This window comes from Phaseolus vulgaris, chromosome 9, assembly GCF_051622355.1.
Source record: "Phaseolus vulgaris cultivar YP4 chromosome 9, ASM5162235v1, whole genome shotgun sequence".
NCBI classification, from domain to species: Eukaryota; Viridiplantae; Streptophyta; class Magnoliopsida; order Fabales; family Fabaceae; genus Phaseolus; species Phaseolus vulgaris.
In genome coordinates this window covers 21,521,506-21,531,159 of record NC_143506.1, presented here as the reverse complement: position 1 = coordinate 21,531,159, position 9,654 = coordinate 21,521,506, and the positions used below count along the sequence as shown (strand labels likewise).

The following is a 9,654-nucleotide window of genomic DNA, read 5'->3' as shown; positions in this document are numbered from 1 at the left end:
GCGTGAACTTAGAGGCCACATAATTTTTAAACAAGCATGAGTTTAGCCTACATGTTACCCACACAAAATTATATTTTATATTGTTTATTCAAAGAAGCGTGAGCTTAGTCAACGGATTGACCACATAATTTTTAAACCAACATGACTTAACCTTCATAATTTTATTACATATTTAAATTTAATTTTAAAAAATATATATATTATGTTTGCGTGGGCTTAACCTACAAAATTTTAAATTTTTATTATTATTTATTATTTATAGTTTCAGTTGTGACCGTTTGACCCACACAATTTTTTTTTCTTTTTTTTAGTTTATGTCCATATTATCCACGCTTACCCACACTTTATTTTTTATTTTTTTTTAATAATGAAGGCTTGTTGGACACTATTTAGGTTCCTAGCATCACCTTCACTCTCTTTTGGAGCTAATTTTTCTTTTTGGTGTAGTGACTTTTTTATTTTTATTTTGTAAAAACTCATTTATTTATTCATTAATTATATTTCTAACTATTTTAAACATTAAAAATATTTATTTATTTATTTTTTAAATAGTGCTAGATAGGGAAATAAAAAATAAAAGAGTGTTAGATAGGAAAATAAAAACAAAAGGGTGCTAGATAGAAAAATAAAAACAAAAAGATGTTAGATGGAAAAATAAAAGTATAAATGGTGCTAGAGAGAGAATTTATCCAAGAAATTAAGTCAGCTTTTGTCTTCAAGTATAAAAAATAATAACTATTTCCAAATTCATTAATTGTTAACTTCTTTGTATACCATCAGTTTATTATAAAAGTTTCTCACATAAATGCATTTATTGGGTCATTAATGAATTCCTCATTAACCGTATAAACCATTCTTTAAAAATAGTTCATTAATTAAACTATCGGTAATGTCATCAAATATAAATACTGATTAAATTATTTATCGAATGCTTATCTCTAAATAAAAAATGAATTTATAAAATTACTAATTTAAATTAACCTATTTTAGTATTTTTATTAATATTTATGAATTAGATAGTAACAACTAATTTTAAAGACAAAAAATAATTAATTACTATATTGACTAAGTTAAATATTATTTTATAAATTAAAAAAGTAATTTATATTAAAGTAGTTTTTATTATTAATAAAAAATTATAATTAATTTTTAAATTGATATTTAACATTAATTATCTAAAATTACTTAGATTTTAGCTACTAATTACTCTAAATTTTAAATTAATCTTAAAATTTAAAATAGTAACTAACTAAGACCTTCATAGAACTGCAAATTTATAATTAGTTTATAAATTTTATTAATAATAGAAATTATTTAAATATCAATAATTTTTAATTTATAAAGTAGTATCTAATTTAGTGGCTATAATAATTAATTATTTTTAATCTTTGAAATTAGTTGTTCTTTAGTTATTTTTTTTATAGTGTAAGATTACTATTATTTTTGTAAATAAATTGAATAATTTTTTTTAATGAAAGGAATAAATAATTTTATATGACTTTTAACTGATCAAAATAAATTATTTTTATCTGATTCATTATAATTTGAGTTAACATACACATGTTCATAGATGGCAAGAAAAAAATATTATATATGATTGAGGCGATAATAATATTATGATAGATGTAAAATAAGAAAGATAGCTAGAAAAAGAAAATAACATATGTAATAAATGATTGAATGAAAAAATAGAATGAAAGGAAGAAGCACAGAAGCTGAATATGTGATTAATTACTCTACATTTATATGCTTTTACTTCAGTTCTTTCCTTCTGAATTATGTTGCAGAAAGAGTTAGAGTAACATAAAGTACAAAGAAGTGGAACACAAGGGATGTTAGGCCATAAACAAACAAGATCACCATTCTTGGCTTCATATGAACATGTCCAAGAAATGTAATTTTCTCTGTGAAATCTCTATGAATGACAATCATAGTTGAATCAGTAGTTTGTCTTGAAAGGCTTGTAACTCTTAAGATCAATGAGAGTCCCAGCAACAGAGCCAACTCCAGCTCCTATGGTCATCAAAAGACAAGCAATGCTGAGTGTTTGGAGGCAGATCCATTTAGAGCTCCACTTTGGTATTCTCTTTTGAATAATGTACATTTCCACTGGGAAATACACAGTAAGTGGCCAAAATCCAAATGCTCCAAGAAGTCCTCCAATGTCATTGAAGAATGGCAGCAGCATTGCTATTACAGTGCTTAACACTACATATATTGTCCTCCAAATCAATCGGAAGAGGTTCAGCCTGTAGGGATGGAAACCAGGGACTCCAATTTCAATTTCTTTGTTCACAAAATCACTGTCTGGGAATCTACTTGCTACGTTTTTCTCAACGAAAGCAAATATGGGCTGGCTGTAAACTTGGTATGAACCAACAAGGTGGATCACAATGGCAGCATTAGCAATGTCAAGGAGCCAGTATGGGTTGTAGAAGCCAAAACCAGTGAGAAGGTTTCCAGGGCTTAAGTCTCCAAAAGCAGCATACCCAAAGCACCCACAAAGCATGTAGAAAAAGGTGGTGACTGCAACACCGTTCAAAGCAGCCTTCTTCATTGTTTTTGATGCTGATGGAGGTGATTTCACTGTGTCCTGTTTCATGCCATTTACATAGCCTTGTTATTTCAGACCTTAGTTGAATCTCATAATTTAACTAAATGAACTATACCTGAATTTCTATAAGAACGAAGGAGTATGAAAAGGCAAATGCTATGTCACCAAGAGCTTGCATGGTTCTCCAAACTTTATTAGTTTGTGTCACATGACCAACGGTTATCCCGGTTAGGCTTCCCCCCACTTTTCTGTTCTCTGTTACAAGGTCAATTCAGCTCAGATTTCTTACAAAGTTTGAAAAAGAAACAGAAGAAACCGTCGTGATGGACACGTGAATAGAATCATACCAATAACTTTTCCAACACCAAGGCCTAGCCCAATAGTGGAGTATGTGAATGACATGACAGCAGCTACAAATGACAGCCACCATAATTGATCGAAGCCTGGAATTTGAGAGAAAATAATCTCCACAATACCAAACGAAATCATGTACATGTTGCTGTTCATACGACATGGATTTTTCCCTCCGCTCTTGTGGAAACAATTAGATCTTTCGATTGCCCTGTTGGATAAGGCCAAAGCCAAAAACAGCCCAATTATACTATATAACTTTCCTTGGATATATAGGAGTTAATTACATATTTCACTATCACTAAAGTCTCAAACTTACATCATGCTAATGGAAGCCGCTATAGTGTAACCGATGGAGATTCCAAAAAGGTTAACATACTGAACTAGTCCACACATCTTGACCTTAAAGCCGTTGCCACCTGAAGAAACACAGGCACAAAAGAAAGGTTCTGAGATAAAAGTGTGAAGGAAAGAGAAGTTAATGGAGTAAGTTAGGGTGGTGAGTTATACCAAAGTTGGAACGAATAGCATCCATGTAAGTGTAGTTTCTCTTGCCAGTGAGAGGGTCACCCGTACGATAACAGTCGGTGAGAAGCAGGGAAGTGAAGTAAGTGATGGCAGAGAAGAGAAGCATGACAGCAGGACCAGCAATCCATCCAAGCTGAGCTATAGCCCAAGCCAGAGAGAGAACTCCAGATCCTATCACTGCCGTTATTATGTGCGCACTTGCAGTCCACACTGTTCCTGTGCTTGTCATTGACATCCACACCATATAACATATGTATCAGAGGAAGCACCATTACAGAATACATAAAGGGTGTAGCATTTATAGTATGAATCATGACGGTTTACTATGTACCAGTTCGTTTGGGGCGACCATCATCATCGAAGCATTTAGAGTCTCCTTGTTCATGCATGTCAAGGGAGACGTTAAATGTTTGCTGATCATACCTGCTGCCATGTCCATCCATGCCAACCATCTTTGCTATAACACAAGGAACAACAAACAACCCAAGTTAGGCTTCGGAGTAAATGTAAAGATTCTAAATAATGATGTGCAAAATACCAAAGTTGGTGTCCATGTCAGAGTACTAAAACAGTGTGTGTTGTGTGTGTGAAATGAAAGTTTAGAAGTTGTGTGAAAGAGAGAAGAAGGGTGGTTGGTATTATAATTTGAGGTAGTGACATGTTTGTGTAATAAAGGTTAACTTAACTCCAATGCCCCACAATCTGAGGGAGTTTGACACACCTCTCAAGAATGACAAAGACCAAACTAGAGTTAGGAGGTTGAGGCAAAAGTGGTGATCTTGAGAGACGGAAACATGATGTGTGGTTATGAGTTGGAATGGAAGGAGTTGGAGATCATACATATACATGTATAAGAATATTTATATACTATATAAATGATTACAAATTTTAAGACGATTAGAAAAGATTAGTTAGATTTAAAGTTTATTTTTTAATATATTATTAGAGTTTTTATTAAAGTTTGTTAGTTTTATAAGATATAATTATCAAATTACTTATAAATATATATTGAAAGTTATGAATGGGAGAGAAATAGTTAAAAATCTCATATTGATTAAAAAATATTTTAAAATATATAAATAAATATAAACATTAATTTATAAGTCAATTTTATTAAAAGAAAAAGAAGAGATAATAATGAAATTCAGAATATAGTGTTTGATTATGCAAAATATTGCGTAGGGGGTATGAATAGGTATGATAGAAGTGAAGAGAGATGGAAGATGGTACGAGAATTAAGATTTTGCTGGCTTTTGGGTAATGGGACGGATAAAATTCACGTGATGCAATGAGGTCCAATAAGGGTTGAATAGTGATGTGCCACCAGGTTGATAGCACTACCAGAATATAATGGTTTAGGCATTATGGTTTTCTTTTCCTGTAAAAGATCAATTAATTTCTGTTCGGGGTAGGAATCTAGAGCAATAGAGTTTGCTTGTCTCCTAACACAGTTTAGGGATTTTGTTAAGGAAATAATATTTGTACAAAATTCATCTATGCTTAAAAAAAAGCAAAGAAACAAGTATAAATGTAATAATAATAATAATATAACAGATGAAATAAAATATAAAATAATGCAAAATTGGTGTATGAATAAAATAATTGTTATGTAGGGGAATTGTGGAGTTGAAAGGGTGAAAAACAGAAGAGCAGAGCAGGTACTTTTTATAGTGTAGGGTTAAACACTGGTTTATGTGGACCGGAACCCACCACTGTACCCTCTCTGTCATGAATTATCCCAAGGCGTAGGTCATTTTTTCGTCACTTCACTCATTTTTTCACTCAAATATTCACTTTCCTTCACTTCCTTTTTTCAGGTAACTCACTCAACTTTACTTTTTACCATAATTGCCAGACCCGGTTAAAAGAAACATAGCTGATTTATACAACAGAGTTGACAAATACACAATGGAAAATATTACTTTTACAGCTGTAAAAACTTATAATTGTAATTACACTGATATAATTTTAAAATTAATTTATTTTAATAAAATGTTGTTTCTTTTTTTTAATGTGGTACATGAGTATGATTGGCAATATATTATCACTCAAATCTATGATAAGTATGACAACTCTCAATTTAAATAAATAAATAAATAAACTTAAATTACATTAATTAAAGAGAACTTTCGGTCACACTCATTTTGTCATCAATATAAAAGCGTTTTTTTAACGTAATTTCTACAAAATGTCTAATTTACCCTTTTCGAATAGTACAGTTTAGAAAATATTTGTATTATAAACTGTAGAGATCGTAAAATATATTTTTTATTTAAAAATAAATTTTATATTATAATTCAAAATACAAAATTATATTATAAATTATAGAATTTAGATGATGTACTAATTATTTAATTCAAAAATAAAAACAAATTTAATATTTTTTTATCAAAGATGATTTTGGAATTAAAAAAATATGGAGGATAGAAAAAAGAAAGAAGATATGAAGATGCGTGAAGAAAATCATACACAATTTTGATTGACATAAAATATATAATTAAATCCGTATTCAAAAAATGAACTATTTACAATAAAATTTGTTTATGTAAGTACGATTTATCAAAAATAATAATTTTTAAAAAATTTCTGTGTGTCGATAATATTTACCAAAAATAACACTAATTTGATAAATTTTCCTTTGATGTCAACGGAATGGGTAATAATTAAAGAGAAAAGTAGATGCCCAGAATAAAATAGCTTTTCATCACTTAATTATAAATAATCGGGTATGCAAGTCAAGTTTAAAATATGAAAGTGAATTCAATTTATTTTTTGTCTTTTAAATTTAACTTTTTATAATTTTAGAAAACATCCATTTTTAGCCTTACGGTGAAAAACATTTATGCGAGGGAATAATTTGTTATGTAGCATAAATACGGATACGGACACGATACGGATACGAACATGAAGATATGTATAATCTTTAAAATGTCGGATACGGAGACATAAATCTATATATTATATAATTTTGAATTATATAAATTGAAAATAAATATTTATGTGCAAAAGTATGTTTCAGATTCTTTTGCTATCTTTTAAGAACAGGAAGATATTTTTCATGCCTGGTTTAAAAGAATTTGTTCTTATTTAATCATAATAAAAATTTATACAATAAATTTGAATTTTTAGAAAATTATTGTATTTATACCTTTTAAAATTGTATTAGAACCGTGTTAGAATTTTCAAAAATCCAACAAATATTTTTTTGAATTGAACATTTCATCGATAAGTATCCTATGAGTGTCGTACGAGTGTCGACACAAATACGTGTATCCAACACGGATACGTCATTTAAAAAGAAATGTTTGAACCTCATAGATAATTTGAAAGAATAATAAATATATGATAACATGGTTTTTAATAATATGAATATAAAAGAAAAAAAAAAGTGTTAATAAATAAAATTTAGTGTGAAAGAAAATAAGTGAAAGTTGACATTGTATACCTTGGTGTTATGGTTGGTGCAGCAGCTCTGGTAGAAAGAATAGGAAAAGAGAAAGAGTGTGAAAGAAAATGAAGAAGAAGGTTTTGTTTTGGTCTCTAATAAATTCAGATTATAGATGTATATATATAGGGGAACTCATACTAAGACTTTCATTCTCTGCAATATCATAATCTATCTCTTTAAAAGACCACCCTACAACCAAACATTACATTATTCATTGCCTCTCTCATCCACTCGTATTCAAACGAATTAGGTTCCCTCAATTATTAATTAATAATAACTGAACCCAACATTGCACACCAAAAGCACTTTTGCTCCAATAACCTAATTCCAGAACATGGCACTAATAATTCTCCTACATCTCAAATCAATTAATATTCAGATCCTTCAATTTTTGGGCAGACAACTTGCATCTCAATAATTCTTAGATTTTGGTGTCCCTCCTAACATTCAAAAAATAAATAAACACATTCTCTTCACTCTTCACTGGAATTGGATCCCCTCACGTTTTGCAACTAATAATGTCAAGGTAAATGCTCTATTGCATGAGTTACTTTTGTTTGTAATGTTCATACCATTTCTTTTAACTACAATCAAACTTCTTAAACGAAATTTTGAATTCAAATCTCATGGATACAAATTAATGTTCTTGCACGGCGGGATCCTCCTTAGTGTCATGCTTTTTGGACTTGGGTCTTTGCTTTTCTTTTACCTTAGGATGTCGATTTTTTTGGCTTTCTATTAAAAATACATGCTTGACGTTCAAGTTAATTTTAAGGTTTGAGTGAAAAATAGTTTTGGGATACGAATTTCATTATCTTTGGTCTGAAGAGATTTATTTATTTATAGTTGTGCCTTATAGCGTATGATTGATTAGTTGGGGCTCGACAAGGTTCAAGTGTTGTTTAATTATGATTTGGAGGTTATTACTCTGTAATGACATTGAAAAGAGTTTGCTAATGTAGGTGAACTGAGATGTGGCGATATGCTGAATATCCAAGAAGATAACAATGTTTCTGTTAGGTCGAGATTGTTTCGGCATTCGGCCACTCGACGAGACACTTGCCCCAAACTCGAGTGTGGCGAAGAGTCTAGGTTGCGAAAGAAATTTACCTTTGTTTGTTCGAGGTGTTTTCGTTCGAATGTCAAGATGGGGTCACCGACTGACTGACATCCAGAAGGTCCTACATACATCTCCCCAGGCTCGAGAGGACACATCCTCTGAAGGGTCTAGAATATGATCCTGTTGGACATGATTGGTATTAAAGAATGTGAAGGGTCTCACGATCTTCATCGTTGATGGCAACGTGATATGATGGTTCAGATTGGTTGTGACAGTTTATCTTTGCCTATTGTTGTGCCTATAAATAAGGTGCATCATAGGTTCCACATTCCATCTGAATTCTTCATATTCAATTTGAGAGTGTGTCGATCAAAGAGTCTTTTTTTTTTATAGGCAACCATGTCTTCTCCTTCCACTAGTTCATTTTTGTTTGGGTTGGGGGTTGCAGTAAGGGGTGCCAAATTTCTTTGTAGATATAAGTTCTAACTCTAGTGACTTTGGGAACACTAGTATGTCACCTTATTAGTTGTAGATATGTTTGTGCGACCGCTATTACGTAAGGATTTCTGGTTTCCAAGTCCCTATTGCGGCTAAGGGGTTAAGTGATAATTTTTGTACTGGTAGCGCTCACACGACCGAGACCATGTCTTGAAATTCGGTCATTACGTTGACCGACACCACAAAGTCAATTACGTTTAAGGAGAATTAATGAAGCTAATCAACAATCAAGAGCTAAGTAATACACCTCTAAACAAGGTCCACTTCACTAATTCGGCCCAACAGGGTAAGCCCATTAAAATAATATAAATAACGCACATCCCAAGAAGTAGGTACATCATTAATTATTGTACTCTGACAACCGAGTGTCGAACACCCTTTGCTGACTTGAGTGTTGGGGTGCCTTCTGCAGGTACCCTCCATTTGGTATTCCCCAGGAGATTGAGTGATCAAGCAACCGAGACCTAAAGGAGTAGCACGAAGAAACCGTCCGATAGGAAAGAAAAAGACGAAACTTCTCAATAGTTTTTATAAGTCTTATAAGTGAGTGAATAGCCAGATTCAGGAGTTCTTATCGAAGTATTAACATGCTTAAGTCTTTTGGCACTAATGTAGATATTTTTGTTGACGATATTACCGGACAAAATCATTATTAGACTTAATTAGACTTAATTAGACTTAATTACAGGAATATAATCACTATTAATGAGTCTATAATTAGACTTAATTATAGGAATATAATCACTATTAATGGGTCTATAATTAGTCTTAATTACAGATGTTATGTGAGAAACGCATTGTGAACGTCCATCTGATGAAGCTCCCAATCTTTTGCGGCTGCTACTGCTAGAGTTGTGCGAATGGTTACCGTCTTTACGACAGGAGAAAACGTCTCGTTGTAATCCAAACCCTCCACTTGATGATTGCCAAGAATTACCAATCGAGCCTTGAATCTTTCAATTGTTCCATCCGAGTTGTATTTGATTTTGTAGATCCATTTACACCCAAGTGCCTTCTTTCCAGGAGGGAGAGCGGTGAGTTTCCAGGTGTCATTGAGTTCGAGAGCATGAATCTCCTGTGCCATAGCATCACGCCACCGGGGTTCTCGGACCGCTTGAGAAAAGAACAGGGGTTCCTGCTCGATGTGTAAAGAGGCAAGAAAACTTTGATGATGTTTAGAAAAGGAATCACAATTCACAAAATCATGTATAGGAT

General features: G+C 31.8%; 1 protein-coding gene across 7 annotated transcripts; it reads right to left on the bottom strand.

Moving 5' to 3' along the window:
* Nucleotides 1-1,694: 1,694 nt before the first annotated feature.
* LOC137821666 (amino acid permease 3) lies at nt 1,695-7,045 on the bottom strand. Of its 7 annotated transcripts, none has more exons than XM_068626371.2 (7): nt 6,879-7,045; nt 3,765-3,885; nt 3,416-3,649; nt 3,225-3,324; nt 2,902-3,116; nt 2,670-2,809; nt 1,695-2,593 (listed from the first exon to the last, which is right to left on the bottom strand). In XM_068626371.2, exons 2-7 carry the CDS (start codon nt 3,883-3,885, stop codon nt 1,940-1,942), a joined length of 1,464 nt encoding a protein of 487 aa, XP_068482472.1. In that variant the 5' UTR covers nt 6,879-7,045; the 3' UTR covers nt 1,695-1,939. The 7 variants fall into 7 exon arrangements, with proteins under 7 accessions (XP_068482472.1, XP_068482471.1, XP_068482474.1 ...); XM_068626370.2 differs by having other exon boundaries at nt 3,765-3,890; nt 6,879-7,021; XM_068626373.2 differs by lacking the exon at nt 6,879-7,045 and adding an exon at nt 4,155-4,281.
* Between the last annotated feature and the right edge of the window lie 2,609 nt (nt 7,046-9,654).

Excerpts from the sequence above, each read along its gene's own strand:
- LOC137821666 (XM_068626368.2), bottom strand. Across the intron at positions 2,810-2,901 it reads TGGTGTTGGAAAAGTTATTG|AGAACAGAAAAGTGGGGGGA; the intron begins GTATGATTCTAT and ends ACCTTGTAACAG. Across the intron at positions 2,594-2,669 it reads TCGTTCTTATAGAAATTCAG|GACACAGTGAAATCACCTCC; the intron begins GTATAGTTCATT and ends GGCATGAAACAG.